Source organism: Perissodus microlepis, chromosome 18 (genome assembly GCF_051167445.1).
Source record: "Perissodus microlepis isolate ML-2025 ecotype Zambia chromosome 18, ASM5116744v1, whole genome shotgun sequence".
In the NCBI taxonomy this organism is placed as follows: Eukaryota; Metazoa; Chordata; class Actinopteri; order Cichliformes; family Cichlidae; genus Perissodus; species Perissodus microlepis.
The window spans coordinates 17261689-17279655 of NC_140478.1; the positions used below are offsets into that span (position 1 = coordinate 17261689).

At 39.3% G+C, this 17967-nt stretch overlaps 2 protein-coding genes across 3 annotated transcripts; both read right to left on the bottom strand.

Annotated features, from left to right (window-relative positions):
• Nucleotides 1–398: 398 nt before the first annotated feature.
• Nucleotides 399–7335, bottom strand: kdsr (3-ketodihydrosphingosine reductase). The gene is made up of 10 exons (XM_084912101.1): nt 6875–7335; nt 6153–6242; nt 5831–5887; nt 5550–5615; nt 5381–5476; nt 4413–4604; nt 3758–3841; nt 3501–3584; nt 3288–3389; nt 399–3190 (listed from the first exon to the last, which is right to left on the bottom strand). The coding sequence occupies exons 1-10, from the start codon at nt 7061–7063 to the stop codon at nt 3071–3073; spliced, it is 1080 nt and encodes a 359-aa protein (XP_084768227.1). The 5' UTR covers nt 7064–7335; the 3' UTR covers nt 399–3070.
• A 124-nt stretch (nt 7336–7459) lies between these two features.
• On the bottom strand, nt 7460–17245 carry vps4b (vacuolar protein sorting 4 homolog B). Of its 2 annotated transcripts, XM_084912099.1 has the most exons (13): nt 17116–17245; nt 14325–14436; nt 13965–14065; nt 12032–12143; nt 11567–11714; nt 11410–11468; nt 11103–11222; nt 10808–10964; nt 10508–10656; nt 9765–9846; nt 9463–9682; nt 9242–9382; nt 7460–9143 (listed from the first exon to the last, which is right to left on the bottom strand). In XM_084912099.1, the coding sequence occupies exons 1-13, from the start codon at nt 17134–17136 to the stop codon at nt 9042–9044; spliced, it is 1524 nt and encodes a 507-aa protein (XP_084768225.1). In that variant the 5' UTR covers nt 17137–17245; the 3' UTR covers nt 7460–9041. The 2 variants fall into 2 exon arrangements, with proteins under 2 accessions (XP_084768225.1, XP_084768226.1); XM_084912100.1 differs by lacking the exons at nt 13965–14065; nt 14325–14436; nt 17116–17245 and adding an exon at nt 13033–13280.
• Between the last annotated feature and the right edge of the window lie 722 nt (nt 17246–17967).

A 17967-nucleotide genomic window follows, 5' to 3' on the forward strand; every position in this document is an offset into this window, starting at 1 on the left:
TCCAGCCACCCCCTTGTGGACACAGATTTAACCTTGCAAGTGCAAAACTGATGCACCAGTCTACATTTTCCCTGTCTTCTTTAAACTTTGCTCATCTTTTTTAAAGCATCTCCCCTATTTGTCATCTACTTATTCTCCAACAGGTCTAACGAAGCATCTAAAGTCCTGCACTCTGCAAACCCGAGAGCTGCTGCTGCTTTGGGAAGTTCCCTTATGAAAAAATTAAATGTCATCCTCTATCAAACAGAATACTTAACATCCTCAGTCCTACACAAACCCTGCACTGTCAAAACTTCTGAACCACGATCATGCTGAGATTAATTTAATCCCCCCCCCTTAAGGCAAGTTCAGTCAAAGAGGTCTAAAGCAATTTAAGAAGAGACAACGACACCCAGGAGTAAAAGGATTTAGGTTTTCTTCACAGGTATTTATTTAGTTTATCATGTAAGAAAATAAGACAAAGAAATGTTCCACTCCTCACATTTTCTTTCAATGGCACACAAGGTGAAGGTGTTAAGCTTTTTTGGCAGAAAGAGTATAAAGCAAAGAAAACAGAAAAAAGCGTGAAACCAAAGAGTGCAGTATGACTTTCATGTTCAAGACTTTTAAATCCATTGAGCATCCGATAATGACACCATTAAACGAGGGAAACTAGCGTGACTCTTACAGAACTTAAATCTTTACTGTATGTTTAAACATATTGTTAGCAGAGGCTTCATTTGCATAGCTTAAAGTTGTGTTAGTGAAAACAAAACTGCTTTTACATGAGCTACATGTTCTATCCATCAATGTGTTGCTACCTCAAGGTAAAAAAAAGAAAAACCTTCTTAAAGCAATAAATGTACATTTATGGAAAGCTCTCAAGTGCGGGACAGTATGCCTTTAACCAATATCAAATGAGAACATCATCAAACATGAGTCATCCATTCTCAATTTCATGTCTTGGATTTCAGTAAGGCTTCTTTTGTCTTAGAAACACTAGAAATTGACCAAACACACACATACACACAAACCCAACCCCCCCCAAACAGTTGGCATTTCACACCAAATAAGTCACAAAAAAAAAAAAAAAAAAAAAAATCACCCGGTAAACCAGTAAACCAATCATCCACTAACGTATGAAGTCACATTGTTCTGCGGACGGGTCCACTCTCTCATAGCGTTCGCTTCATCAGTAGTCACGTCTTAAGGCTGTAGAATGGGCCACATGCTGCTCTCCAGCTTTTATAAACTAACACTAAGATCAAAAGAGCAGCGACATCAAAATAAACCACAAATAAATGTGCTGCGATCTCAAGAAATTGTCTTAACACATTTTGGCATTCAAATATTGGTGTATTTAAAAAATAATGTTCCTATGTTCTGATTTGTATCGCTTTGTTATAAAGTACATTCTCTCCGACTGGACCAAAGGAAGACTTGTGAGAGTCAACATTGTATTTTCTTCTTCCTTTTGCATTCAAAACAATAAGAAAGTCAGATGGTAACTAAGACTTGACAGAAATCAGAAGGGAATCTATATTTTGTAATCTAGAGAGTTTTGAAGTCCCAGCAGTGCACGACAGCGTCAGTGCATGTAAAAAACAAAACAACAACAACAACAACAACAACAACAACAAAAAGAGCATCTAGAGATGAGGGCTAACACTTCCACTCTTACTCCTCCAAAAGTTTGGCCATTATATAAGACGACTCACCAGCGCCCTCACTAGATGTACAGAGACACAACTCGAACCAGCGAGTCCCGCCCATCTCTGAGTTACACCAACCTGACAGATTATGCATCTTCACTGGGGGTGGCTGAGAATGTGCACTGACACAAAAAACTGCAAGTAAAAAATGATACGCTTCATGCTTCCTTTAGCAACTTATTAGTGTTTTTTTTTTTTTTAAATTAAACTGACAAGTGCATGAGTGAAACTTAAATTTATGTGCTGGTTTATTTGTTTGTGTATCCCCTCCCACTCTAATCTTACGACTTCATGGCTTCAACCCATAGTACCTGCTTTACTTTCTTCACTTAGCTGGAATGACGAGGAAAACGTTTTTGCTGTCTTTATTCCCGAGACAAAAACTTCGAATGGCTTTACTCTTTCCGGAGGTGGTCGGCTCAGTCACAGCAAACACACTTGCACATCCCACGGTTTTCAGCGACAGCGCTGCACGTAACGTTTTGGAATATTATCACTATTATTAATAATAATGATAATATGTGGAGATTATTTTATGAATTATAGATTTAAAAAAATTTAAGACAAACATAAGCTCTCTCCTGCCCTTTGATATCATGGAAGAGTACTGTCGTATAATGTATGACCTCAGTTCACACACAAACACAAACAAAAATATCCCGCAGCATAAACAAAACACTGTGGGTCACGACCGCTTTTAAACACAGAGGTTATTCAGTCAAAAAAGAGCGAGAGAGAGAAAAAAAGGGGAAGGATCTTTGCCTGCAAAGACCTGAAGTATGGAAAAGGTGGGAAAGAAAGGGCTTATATAGTGAAAACTGTAAAAACTCTCTAAAAGATGGAAATCTCTGATACATGCGGCACAACATGACGAAAAAGAGAGTAACAACTATTCTGTTTTCGCTATAGCCTCTGGTGGGGAAAAAAATAAAAAAAATTCAGGCCATATTTGGCACAACCGGTTAGACGAGCTGTTGCTTTTCTTCTCTGTGGGAACCAAAAAAAAAAAAAAAAAAAAAACTGAAGAAGGGAGGCCTAGATACTGGAAACCAGGATGTGGGATTTTTAGTCACCCCTCTTTCCTCTAAAGTAAGGCTGCTTCCACAAAAAGAAGCAGGTGGACACATTAAACTGAAGTCACCAGGGGAAAAAATACATCTAAATGGCTATCAAGTCTGTGGAGTAGACACGTAAACATCTGCCACTTTCTTCCATTCCATCTGCTAAAGTTGACATCAGAAATGCTGACATGGCCTTTTGTTTTTTAACCCCACCCCCACCTACGGTTGTGCACTTGTACAGCTGGAGGAAGGGACTGGCTGGGAGGGCAGTGGGTAGAGGGTTGGGTGCATCGGGGTGAGGTGAAGGTAAGGCTGCTGTTACTCCCTCTTATTGGCCGCTTTTGACTGCTCCCTTTGAATCATGCAGCGGCGCACGATGCTGTCAAAGCTCCCCAGGTAAAAAAGTGCGATGGTCCGAAACAATCCCATGGTGACGATCTGTGCGGGAATTTCAAAATAAAAGGTTAGGCTTAAATTTGCAGATCTGCTGAGGAGCACTCCCTCCTGCAATTTCATATCATGTACAGGGCTGTACCTGCTGGAGACCCTCTGTGATGGAGGTGACGGGTGACATTCCACAGGTGAGCGCTGATAGCATGTAACCATCTGGACCAACAGAGCTGTTGAAGTTCCCCTGCTGTGAGATGAACGAAAAACAAGCAGATACATTTGCCAAAGGAAAAAAACAAAATACAGAGCACACATCTCATTTTTAAACTGGGCGCTGAATGTGATCCGAGCTTCTTACCACTGCGTCCCGGACAATGATTTTGGCCACTTGGTCTGGTTGACAAACTCCAGAGGTTTCAGAGATTAACTTGGTCTCCAGAGGCTGGGAGAGGAAAGCGGAGAAAGAGAGAGAGGGGGAGAGAGGGGTGGGGGTAAGACCGCAAGCATTTAAGCAGCAGTCTAAAATGTGAAAATAAAGGGAAAACACCTCCAAGAAAATTTACATAAAGAAACAGGAAGTAAGAAAAGTAAGTATTTCTCTGTACTGTTGCATACCTTTGTCTTGTTCTCCTCAGCCAGTCCTGGAGTGTCAGTGTCAGGGGGGTATGCCACAGTCACGTAGATATTGTAGGGCTTTATCTGCAGAAGGAAAACAGAGCAATAACTGCCTTAGCAATTCCACTACTGAGACCATGACAACTAACTACATACGTTAACATTTCAACAGCTCTTTGACAAGCAATAAAAGTTAGCCTGAATGCTACCTATATGTAGAAAAAGTATAATCATTACAGCACTGACTCTAGTGAAATGTCCCTTATCATCATCTTCACTCAAGCTGCAGACACACTGCAAGTATGTGAATGTGTGTGTGAATGGGTGGATGACTGGTTGTGTAAAGCGCTTTGGGGTCCTTAGGGACTAGTAAAAGCGCTGTACAAATACAGGCCATTTACCATATGCTTGTTGCATATGAAGGCTGGGTGCTTGTGGACACTCCAGGCTCTGGCTGCTTAGGTAAACCTCTAATGCATTTACTCTCAGATCAAATGTCATTCTCTTTGGTAGTTACTTCAGTTGAAGGAAATTGAGAAAAGTTTATCTTCAGTCCTGCCTACTTCTGGTCGTGCAATGTCGTTCATATTCTATGCTAAGGAATGCTAAGAATTGCTTCAAGCGTGTTTGTAGGCCATTTTTGCAAAACACATACCTCCATCTGCAGCGACTCTGCAAGGCCTCGCAGGGCAAACTTAGATGGGGAGTAGGCAGTGTAACCAAACAGACCAATCTGGCCCGCCTGGGAGGAAACGAACATGATGCGGCCCATTCTTCGCTCCTTCATGGTGGTTATGACGGCTCGTGTTGGGTAAACGCTGCCCAGGTAGTTCACTTCCATCAATTTCTGGAAACGAAGGCTACATTAATACTACATTAAACTATAACCAGTGTCCATGGTACATTACATAATTGTAGGCAGCTTCAGTCACTTTAAAACCTGAGCAGTTCAAAGTCTCTTGAGTCACAGCAGGCCAAAGGCCATAAATTTAGCCACTTCTTCAGAAATTCTGACAGTAATGCGATTTCTTACCAAGTCACAAATCAAACCTTTTCTAATAAGAACATAATGTATGACACTCATTTCAAAAGACCCAATTCCTGCTTTGGTGCACATGTATTATGTCGACAGCCAATAATTTTAAGTAATTTTAAAGAAATTAATGCTCTCGATCAAACCTATTAAATTCTCTGCAGGTTTTTCCATTCATATAAGAAAGAATTGTGAAGCTTCCCAAAGAATATAATGGCCTTCCCCCTCAGGTTATAAAAATCTATTTAATCATTTATTTATGGAGGATTTAATTTGCTCATTCATAAAATACATTTATGATTAGCAAATGCCCAGAAGTAATGGAAAAATACACTGAACAGTCCACATGTGTTTCACCTAACCAAAAGCCTATTATAATCAAGGAAAAACCGATTCTCATGTGTGATTCAATTTGGAAAAAAAACAAAACAAAAAACACACCCCTGCAACACAGCTTTATTATTCTGATCTTTCACCCTGTTGTAATTATCAGCAATGAATAACTGTATACTTCTAAACAGTTTTTAGCACCACTATGAGAAGCTTAAAGTCCTTGGAACTTAAAGAATCCAATGACTGCAGGTACTTACTTTAAAACGATCTACCTCCACTTCCTCAAACTTTCCAGAAACTGAAGTTCCAGCGCAGTTCACAAGCATATCAACGGGACCTAGCTTTTCTTGAGCCTGCACGACAGGAAAAAGTCACTGCTGTACTTCTTAATTATTAAAGCTATGTTCCATTAGAGGGTAACACTACCTGTTTTATCACGTTTTCCACTTGACTGTAATCACTGGAAACATCAACTGAGATGCAGAGCACCACCTAAATAAGGAAACCAAGATTTTAATAATGCAAAATGCAATCACTTTTCACAACCTACATATGCGGCGTTTTTAATGATTTATCTTTACTTTGATCATTTCTCTAAGCCTACTCATCTGGAAAATGTGTGCAGGAAAGATTATGCATGTAGAAGACTTTTTAATGAGTTCTTTAATAAAAGGCATCTTTTATTGAAATACATACTGAACCCATACCTGCTTGTCATTGATGGCAAATTTCTCCACTTCCTTCTTTGCCTGAAGCAACTTCTCCTACAGGAAAAATAAAATGCATGTTTACTGTTATACACACAAAAGCTTGCAAATATCATTATGAATGTCATGAACTCCACAACTAAATGAAAACATGTAATAATGCTTCTATGCGGGTCAACTCACGTGCACTTTTGCACGTGAGTGACATGGAACAAGTTCACCTTTAGAGTTTGACTATGTGACATCAGATGCGCTCAGACAACAAACAGCCTGTTGACGAGGCTACACTCCAAGGTAGGATCTGCTAAATGTTTGTGCTTACCTCGTCTCGCGCCACCAAAGTGATGAACGCTCCTTGCTTGTAGCACTCAATAGCAATGCATTTCCCAATCCCACTGGAGCCTCCTGTCACCTAAATCAAAGGTCAAACATAGGGTAAATGATAATGCAACTCAGACTGGGGCACAGGTTAACCTGGAAATGTTAATTATGTTTCTCAAAAGGTAATGCAGCTTTAATAAAGTTAATCGTTTAAAATGTCATTTTCCCTACTGTTTTAGCATTAGTGCATAATAAAATTATCCTAACCCCACAATGTTGTCTCTGAGAGTTTACTAGGTACATCAAGGTAAAGCAAACAATATTTACCTTTAGTGGCCTGCCTGCGAAGTTTATCATTAACCAAGCTGAATTACCTGAAGTTAGTGGTTAGTGCACTGGTTTTATTTCAGTGGATTATACTTTATCCAAGTATAAAACAGGTTGTGAAGTAAGATTGAAGCATTAATTAAAGCAATATTCCTTAGCTCATATGTGGGCGTGTCACGACAGACACCTGACTTTCGCAATAAACTCAGCTACTATTAAAATAAACGATGAAAAAGAGAGTTACGACTTCTTGTTGTCCTTAGGCTAAGTGCGAATACGCCACCTAACGTAAATATAAAGCTATGGCTAACCTTAAACTCAGCTAGGCTAACTTAAAACTGCAGTTATGAGTAGCCGTTAGCGACCGTTACCAGCCAGCTAAACCGTAACACTTACCACGACGTGGGCCCCGTTCAATTTCAGAGGCTTGGGACTAATGAGGGGCGATATCATATATAACAGCAACACAAAAGCAACGATGAAGGCAGCGACAACAAGCAGCATGATGAACGGAAGAAGGAGCCACCAGGAATTGATAAAAAGCCAATCTGTTATCGCTGAGCTGAACCCTTCTTCAGAGGACATGGGTGAAATCTGGCAATCGTTAGCTTGTTTGCTAACTAGCAGGCCAGCTTCTGGGGGTCCGATAAGAGAGCTACGAGGTAGGCGGCGGTGCTGAAAGAGGGGGGCGGCGAAATGCAAACCCCGGAGGAGGAGTTTTTTTTTTTTTCCCCAGAGCTCGGTAGCAGGTCACAGACGTGTGACAACCAGGTTAGAGTGCAGCGGTGAATCTCGGCTCCCCCGTGACAAAGCGCAGTCTACATGAACCAAAACAAATCGAAATGTTAGCGGACGCCGAACTGTGCTACGTGGTACTTGTAGTTCTAAAGCATGCACTTGCTCTCTGGAACCTGTAACGTTGGCTCATCGGGCTTGAACTGCAATTCCCATAATGCAACGCACCACCACTTTTATTCGTATCCGTTTCAGCAATAGCTACACACCCAAATGAACTTGCAGTTTTTTTGACACACGCAGCTTTACATTCATCGGGTAGGCTGACTGACTTTTTTAAAACTACATTTCTACCTTAAATTACTGGCAACAGCACAGTTGATTCATTACAGGAAAAAAGTAAACAGCTTCTCTTTGTTGCTTTACCTTTTATTTACACTGTGGAAATGAAAAACAGAAAATCATATGCACTGATAACCTCTTCACAAAGAAAAGGCTTGAGAGTTGGCTATATATATATTTATACATTTACAGTAAAATGAAGATATTCCCCATCAAAAGACAGTTTGCAGGGAAACAGACTAAGGTTGTATATAGTCTCTAAAAGAACTTACACGAAATGTACAAGTAATATACATTTCTTAGTTGTAGTGACAATTCATTTGATACATTAGCAGTAGGACTAAGAAATTTAGAAATAAACCAATAGAAATAACCATTCAGTTGGAACAAAAAAGGCCCTTGCAACTTTTGTAGAAGGCACACGGTGCACACTGCCACTTATGGCTATTTAAAGTTCATGGTTGTAAATGCATTCTATGTTGTCAAGTACACAAGATTTCTCCATCTGAGCCATCAGTGTGAGGCTTCAACATTTCACGTGGCTTATTAGCTGTGAGGTGCTAAAGCTGTCATAATATAAGGCTTAGTTTTTCGGCTGCTATTACAGATAATTAGTGAATCCTGTGGACAGAAATAAAAAATATGTACAACAGGTATTAAAAAAAAACCAAAAAAAAACCTAAACAAACAAAAAAAAACCAAACAAAAGAAACAAGCTGTGAGACAAAGCAATTCAAAGCTAACAAGTTCTTGATAAATGAAAGTAATGCTGGTCTGGCACCAATAGTGATCCACCCTAAAAGCCATGTTTATTTCAAATGAATAAACACAATCATAATTTGTATTGAAAATGGATAAACAATCCAAAACTGTCACAGAGGCTAATGAACTGCTCGTCCTGAGTATCTTTTTCTCTAAATTGTATCCACCACTGGGAGCCAATGACACCAACAATGCCACAAAATATTCTTTGAACTCATACACATGTTCCTCAAAGTACCACATAGCCTATAAAATGCTTGTTTCTTATTTAAAAAAATAGAGACTAAGTCCTTTTCTTCTGAGGTGTACAAGAGAAAGTCTTTCCGTAAAATAAATGATTTTGTTTTCAATCTTACTTAGAATAACTGCAGTTAGTTTCTCTAATTTGCATGAGTATTTTGCTCATCGAAAACTTCAATGAACAAGTTAAATTATCTTCCAGAGTTGTGTTGATTCTTTAGTCAAGTCAGATGTAGGTGGGAAATCTTTAATCTTCTTTGGAAAATAGTGACTAACAAATAAAACCGAGTCTTGCACCCTTAGTGTGGTTATCAGACTGGCAAAACAATATAGTAATCTCACCCAGTTGACTAACCCTCGCGGTCATGTGAATGGTTAGGATGAGAAGGAAAGAGTGAGGAGGGGGAAAGGGACAAGAACAGTAAAGACACACAATTACAATTCCTTTGCTTTGGTTTCGCTTGGTTTGGCTCAATCACCCAACCTAGCCTTCCTGTCCAAAGTCCTCTGTGAACTTTTTCAGTTTCTCCAGGTCTTGTTCGTTAACTGTTGGCTTCGTGTTGGACTGAGACCTCAACATATCAGCCTGAAAACAGGGTGGGAAAAAGGAAAAGAAAAAATAAAGATTTGCACATGTTCCAATGCGGAAATGTGTGCAAAAATTTAGGGTTTTAATATTCCTACCATGGATACCACAGGTTCTAACAGCTTCTCCCCAGGGACTTCCATCCATGTCATTTCAATTGCGTTTGGATCACCCGGTGAGCAAGGAGTCAGGAGGTCATCTATAGTGACTTTGGGGTCATCTCTTGATGGACCTCGTACCTTATTGAAATTAAATATTTAATTACAACATTCACAGCATGCTACAGTTTAGAATTAAACAGACATTTTGAAAGGCATACCCGTTTGAAGTGGGTTGCTGACTGGACCTTTCGAACAGGCTGCATTAGAGCGTCTCTGACAATAATGCTGATATCTGCTCCTGAGTATCCGTCTGTCTTCTTGCCCAGAGTGTTAAAGTCAGATTCGTTGAGACTGTTGGGGGTGGAGCCCAGATGGAGCTTGAACATGAAGGCGCGGGCGTGCTCTTCAGGGAGTGGGATATAGATTCTCTTCTCAAATCTGTGATGGTTTTATTTGACCTCAGTGAGCACACAGGCGAATGACAGCAGAACAGCAACTATAAATGACTAATAATGATTACCTCCTTCTGATGGCTGAGTCTAGAGTCCACGGAATGTTTGTTGCACCGAGAACCAGGATGCCTTCATTGTCATTTCCAACTCCTGTACAAAAACACAATCAGTGCAAATTAAATATGAGCTTCTCTTACTGTCAAACACCTCCTACTAAAAATCTGCAATCACATAAGATTTCTATTACAGGCCAGCCAAAGAGCAAAGAAGTGGATGTTTAGATACTTCATAGGTTAGAGACATAACATCTGTGCAGCTGGATCAAACTAGCTGGAGTTTAAGTCCAGATTCAAAGCAGATTATGGAAAATTTGTACTAAATGACTTCTAAATTAGACCAGATTGAATTACACTGTTCATATTTCTGTGAACACGCTTTATGCAGCCATCCAGGATTAAATGGGAACTCTAATATTTCTTAGTAATTACTCTTACCTAAAAGGTAACTTAGCTTTATTATTTATTTTAAGCTATAAAAGAGGGATGTATGGGGTATGATTTTATTTCATTTTTAAGTTCAGTGTTCAGTAACCTAAATATTTTGAATGCTTATAAGTACCTTATAGTCATTCACCTGATTATAACAACAATTTACATACATTTGGTTATCCCATCATGGTGTCAGTAAAATTTTAAAATACAGAAAGATACTGAAATAGAAAAGTCACTTTACTGGCACAAATATTTCATTACTGAAAAAACCCCACATTCATTTCTCCTATTATTTATACATAATTAGTAATCACCCTTACCTTGCATCTGAACCAGAAACTCTGTCTTAATTCGGCGAGCAGCTTCACTCTCATTCTCACTTCTGGACCCGCACAGCGAGTCAATCTCATCAATAAAGATGATAGAAGGTTTATGCTCTCTTGCGAGGCTGAAAAGGTTTTTCACCAACCTGGGAAGCAAAAGGAAAGCTTTTAAGGAAATGAAATGGCACCCAGAGCTGGCTGCAGAATAGTTTTGTATATTATATTCCAATATTGCACATTATATGATAGAAAGTAAAATCATATGGTTAATTTGTGCTTCTGTGAATTGCTGCTCACTTTTCACTTTCTCCCAGCCACTTTGAGACGAGGTCCGATGAGGAGATTGAGAAGAAGGTTGAGTTGTTTGCCTCTGTGGCGACTGCTTTAGCCAGGTAAGACTTTCCAGTACCTGGAGGGCCAAAGAGCAAGATGCCCCTCCATGGAGTTCGCTTTCCTGTCAGTCAAGCAAAAAGGTAATTTAATCTAAATTAGTATGACCACAACATCACTTACTACACTCTGACACACAAATATTTCTTCTATCATTTAAGAACCACACAGTGAAGTGGGTTTCTTATTCACAGAGATTTACCTGTGAAAAGGTGGGGGAATTTGATTGGAAGTATAACGGCTTCTTTCAGCGCCTCCTTGGCTCCTTCTAAACCAGCAACATCATTCCATTTAACATTTGGTTTCTCCATAACAATTGCACCTGGGAAACGATAAACAGTACATTACTGACAAGCCTTATATTTAAACTAATAAACATGCAAAAATATACATACTATACAGAGTGGTTTAACATAGAAGCATGCAACACCAGAAGGTTGAAGCCATCAGGTTTCAGTGGTCTTTATATTGATTTATATTAATATAAAGATTTAAGAAATGTTACAAACCTGAGAGTTGATTTTGGAACTTCTTTTTCTCTGGATCATCACCCTCGTCACTTTCATTTCTGGAGACAAAAGCATATTTTATCTTGATTTTCCAATCATATGACATTAACAGCATCACATGAGCTGATTTGCTCTACTGCCCCGCCCTGTAACACACCCTTTGTCATCAGATTGCGACTCTTTGACAGGCTTAGCAGGGGCCTTATCTTTCTTCTTGAGATACTCTTTCAGTTTTTCTGCTCTGTCCAAGTATTCTGCACATTTTGCCCGGATGCTCTGTTTTGCTTTGTCACCCTGGGCTTCATCTGTCAGAAATCAGCACACACACACACACACACACACGCGCGCACACAATATACATTACAAAACAAAACAAATCGACAAAAATTATTGTACAACCTTTTTGCTTTAAAACGAAACCCTTCTTTCAGTACTTTTAAAATTATACAACTATTATCATTATTCTTACTATCAAAGTGTACAAAACGGCCCACGGTTTTTTCAAGTCACATGAAGTCATCTGTCATCTGACCCACAAAAACGTACAGGTATCAGTGACTATTATCAAACTATGATTTCTGTCATTATCACACATGTGCCATTGTGCTGTCTCATGCCTCACATTTCACCACATGAAGGAAGTACTGAACAGCAGCCTGGTATAGGCGTAAAGCCTCCTCGTAGTTCTGGGCTTTATCCTCCTGAGCCGCCTTGCTGGCAAGATCGATGGCTTTCTAAAATAACAAAGGACAATGTCAGTTCAGTTGAAACTTGCAGCTGTTCAAAAGAATAAAGAACAGACAACCTACAAGTCATGTCTTTGGATTATGAGACACATATAGGTAATCAAAATAAACATCAAGACAATTAAAGGACAAGTACCAGCACATGAAGTTGGAACTTTAACTGAGTAAGAAAATAATGATAATAATATTAAAACAATCTACTTAATGTCCCCTAAAGCTCACGTTAGTAAATATACACAGTGGTCGTAATCTACTGTAAAGCTTCACCTGTGCAGTGAGGTGACGCCGCGCGCACACACACAGTCAAAGCTTTCTTTCACTTCCTTTTTGTGAGTTTATCTATAAAGAGCAACTTCAGCAGAATTTACATGTTCAGAGAACAACCCAGAATATCCCATTTTGCTCTTTATATTTGATATCTTTTCTGAAGCCATTTAAAAGTAGCTAGCAACGTTAAGCTGATTAGGTATCTTGTAATCCAGTTGTTAGCAACTCACTAATATTATGAGGCTTCCGGCACAATTCAGCTGAAAAAAACAAAACAGAAACGAAAAAAAACCCCCCAAACTGAATCTTTATAATACACATTGACCATAGTATCAGGTTTGAGTGGTCAGTATCTTACTTACTACAACACTGGCTTCTTGTTGGATAAGCTAGCCAAGTATGCTAATTAGCAGCTAATGTTACTAATGTTGTGTTTTTTAACACCGATGGAAAGGTTGAAACCAAGCGCAAACCTTAAAAACTAGCCCCGAAGTGTTTCTTACTAGCACCTAGTACACTGTAGCCAATTTATTTCAACGTTTAAACAACTTTTATGGCGTTTTTTTTAAGCTATTTTTTAGCCTCCTCTAGGGTTGGTCCCCCAACTTACCTGTAAATTGTTGTTGGCAGCCATAACGGCGGATCACTTGACCAGTAATCAAAGCGAGCGTAACACCACGCGAGTAAAATATTTTTTAAACACTCTACTTAAGAAATCAGCTACACGCGTAGACTGTAAACACGCAAACGAGGTTTCAAGCTGACTTCTTTTTGTGTTTTCGTATCTCTGAACGCTCCCTTCTCAGAGCCGAGAAAGATACTTCCGCATTGAAAAGGCGATACTCGCGTGCACGAAATGTAATGACGTCAAGACGTAGCCTCGACACAGTCATCGTAAACACAGGTCATAGATGCAGTTCAGTAACTGCCACCATTCAATGCTGCCTTTTTTTTCCTAAAACAAAAAACTGCGCTTGTCCTAACTATTTCAGCCCCGTAATTCTCTCCATTATGGTCACTCCCAATGAAAATTGTAACATTTTCAGCTCAGCCTCCTGCCTTTTTGTCGATGACAACACTTCCAAACATACATCATAGCAGTTTTTATATTTCTCTGTAAACCTTCTCTGTTGCTGTTATTGCTATCCTTGTCTTACAAATCACTCTAATCTCCACCCTCTTCACCCTGCCTGCACTCTCTTCTTTACCTCTCTTGAGCACTGTTTGTTGCTTTGAATGGCTGACCCAAGGTATTTGACTCTTCCTGACTTAACTTCCTCCACTCCTTGTATTTTAAGACTATAAAGTGAAGACTGGGTTTGGATGAACTTTTTCATGTTTCTATAAATTTTGTGTTGCTGTCATGTGGTGTGTGTGTGTGGTTTGTCCTCTTTATATTATTATTTTTTATTTTTTTACAACAAATAAATGTCCCTTGAAGTTTTGAAGTGATAGGCAGGACTCTCACACTGCCCCACCCCACTAATTTTTTCATGATCCATTTGTAAAGGGAATATTTTGTACTGTCATATCTGTAATGACCTCTTTATTCACTAGGTACTCCTGTAGTTCTTCCGCTCTGTCCAAGTACTGTTTACATTTATCTCTTATCTTCTGGTTGCCATCTTTACCTTGAGGTTCACCTGAAAGAAGAAAACAACAATGAAACAATGGTTTCAGCAAACACACAAAGATTTTCTCATCACACATCACAACTAAAAAATGTGTTGGCCTAAAACTATGTAGCTGTTTATGTTTCAGCCAAATTCAGCCAAGAGCTGAGTGTATTCCTTCACTGATGTCCAATAGTGCAGCCGCCTTCAGAGTGAAGGGACGGCGTATACTTTCAGATAACAGTAGGGTGATATTAGCTGCGTGATATTAGTCACAATGGTGACGCACGTTTCAGAATGTGGAGAAAGTACTTGACAGCATGTTGGTAAGAGCGGATGGCCTCCTCATAGTTTCCAGCCTCGTCCTCCTCTGAGGCCTTCTGTGCTACGGCAATAGCTTTCTGAAATGACAGGACATGGATCAATAGTTCAGACCTTGTGTTTCTATTAAATCCACCAGCATAGTTCATTTATGAACCTTAAAAGGTCATAACACCAAAGTGTTCTATGAAGTATCCTAATGTTTCACTATCTGAAGTCAGAAACATGGATTATGAAGGAACACTAACAATAATAAAAACATTGAGGCTTTGAGCTAGTGCATAAATTGGGCCGTTCCAAAGCTGAGTAAAGGGAAAGGAAAATATAATTAAATTCTGATACTTTTAAATGTGAAAATCCAAAAAAGTTCATGGCTATTAAAGATGACCTACCTGTATTTACCCATCTTATAATAAATTTGGTAATCAATATGCATGCATTCTCTTCTGACTAACTGAGAAACTGTAATTTGTCAGTGTGTTCTCATAACCTGTGCTGGGCATTAACCATTTATGAAGTAATGAACCATCAGGTTCACACTGCAGATAGACACCCTGAGAGCTCCCTTCATAACCTTGGTCTGAATTTTCTATTGGAATGAACATCCATGCATTATTATCATTCTGTAGCTGGAAATGTTTCTTGAATTTATAGAAGTCTTTTCAATTTTGTGTTTCCTGTTCAAAACTGCCAGTGAAAATCAGTCAAGACTGTTGCTGTTATCTGCCAATCTCTAAAAGAAACCTCATAAATAAAATGTGACTGTACTGTCTTTCATCTGTGTGAACAGACTGAACCTTACAATGTAAAACTATGTGGAAAATTAGCAGAGGCTATTGTGTGCCATCCACCTCTAGCTACCCATTCATGTATTATGAAAAGCAATATACACTCAATGGACACTTTATTAAGTACACCTTGCTAGTAAAGGGTTGGACCTCCTTTTGCCTCCATAGCTGTTCTTATTCTTCATGGCACAGATTCAACAAGGTGCTGGAAACATTCCTCTGAGACTTTGGTTCATAATAACGGGATTGTGTTACACAGTTACTGCAGATTTGTCAGCAGTACATTTATGATTCAAATTGGCCATTCCACCCTACACTAAAGGTGCACTACTGGATTAAGGTCTGGTGACTGTGCAGGCCATTTAAGTACAGAGAAGTCATTGTCATGTTCAAGAAACCAGTTTGAAACGATCTAAGCTTTGTGACAAAGTGCATTATTCTGTGGACATAAAGGGATCGACATGGTCAGCAGCAATGCTGGAGCTTAAATGATGCTCAGTTGATACAAAGTGTTGTAGAAATATATCACACACCAATATATCACCATTACCAGCTAGAACTGTTGATACAAGGAAGGACAGATCCATACTTTCATTTTATTTATACCAAATTCTGACCCTACCACCTGAATGGCAGAGGATACGGATACTCAGACCGGGAAACATTTTTCCAATCTTCTTTTGTCCAGTTATGGTGAACACATGAGAATTAGTCTCAGTTTCCCTGTTCTTAGCTGACAGGGGTAGAACCTGGTGTTGTCTTCTGCTGGTGTAGCCCATTTGCTTCAAGGTTGGACATGTCTTGTGTGTTCAGAGAGGCTCTTCTGCGTACCTTGGCTGTAACAAGTGCTTATTTGGATTACTGTTGCTGTCCTATCTATGAAAAGCAGTCTGACCATCAACAAGGTGTTTTTTTCCCCCTGTGTGGTAAATCCCACTAAATACTCTGACCAACGAGTCTGCCTCCAACATCTATGCCATGTTCAGAGTTGCGTAAATCACGTTTCTTCCTCATTCTGATGCCCAGTTTGAACACTGCTGTGTCAAAAAGTGATATCAGATGCTTTTATGTGCTATGCATTTTCTTGTATTGTTAAGTAGACTGCAGTTAACAAGATTTATCAGGTGGTTATATATAAAATAAAGAAATGACCTGTTTTGTAAGTATCTTTATGGGTCTGCTTTATTGTACATATGTTATCATATATTTTAAAATAGCACTGACTAAAAGAGTCTTTACAGAACCATTATATTTGTTGTCATCTCTGCTGCCCTCTTCAGCAGCTCACTCTTAAACATGACTTTTTAGTGTCAGTGAGACTATTTATAAAAGATATATAAAAGTCTCTTTGCCAATAAACTGATTGCAGCTTCTACCTCTTGACAGAAATGTTGGTTGTGGCTCAGAATGACTTCACGAGAGACAGATTTGACATTTATCACAGATTATAAACCAACACGTCATTTACGACCGTTTTAATACAGGCTATCATTTTTTTGCACAACACTGCCCCTATATGCACTGGGTTGCTGCCGTGTGACTGGCTGATACGAGCAATTGAGCAGATTTATCTAATGAAGTGGTCGGTGAGGGTATTTACTGCCGTCATCAGATTTAACAAACAGTAGAAAAATACATTATTAAAACTAGTTAGTTCACTGATTATAATTAACCCTGACTAAAACACCTCGTTACTTCTTTCACGAACTGCCGCGCTCATGTCAACCCTATTTTGCGGGCAGTGATGCAGTTAGCTCTGGAAGTGACCTAATGAGGCACACAAATAGAGAACTTAGAAAACAAAGCACGGATAAAAAAAAAAAGTATCAACAAAGTCAACCGTGTCAAAACGAAACCTGCAAAACTGCAAACATGAAACACCCTCTGTGATTTCCCTCCAGTATGAGAAGAAGTTGCAAACACGTAAGAAACACGACGTTTTCCAGCCTTAAAGTTGTTTTTTTAACCTACCTGCAGATTTGTTGGCTCCATGAGGAGTCCCGTACGAATTAAAGAAGCACAACAGATTCAACACCCGAAACTCTGTTTCGTTTACTCGGCAATGCCAGAAGTTCCTGTTTGCTTATCACCGCCTTAGCATTATGACACACGCGTCCAACAAAGTAGCCTTGCCAGTCAGCCAGTCAGAAAGAATGAGAACGATGCGGGACACCCGTCCTGTCACTGAGTCACTGTACTTAATTGTTGTTGTGCTGGTTAAAGTCAATACGTGTTGCTGAATCACTGCAGCATGAAAAAGCTGGTTCGGAATTTTATTGTCTGCTTTCACTGAAAAAAATTTAGGGGTGGCGTCACACATATAAGAAAGTAAATAAAAGTCAGATAGAGAGAGTTTTAGATGCAACTCGGTTGCAGTAGTTAAAAAAGGCACATAAATCTGGACGTTCGCATGTGCGAATACGCACTAAAATCCCCTTCTCTGATGCGACATGTGATATATGCACCACTAGAGGTCGCCCCAAGATCACCGTGCAAGAGTCAACAACGTTCGAGTCATACTGTATTAAAGTTTGTATACGGTCATTGTGAACTCCTGGGGAGGGGAGGTGGCACTTTGTAGGTGTAGAGCGCGCCAGATTCTGCTGTTCTATATTAACGCGAAAACTATACAAATAAAACATGATATGAGGTTCCGAGTGTAGGCTTAATGCTTTCACAGACAGTTTTTTTTCCTATAAACAGACGTATTATTCAATAATCAGTCGTAATTCAATTTTTCCCTTTTTATGCCACACTTCAGAATCCAAAATATTGGATTGGACATCGCATTATTTAACGAGACAATAACATTAACTGGTGGAA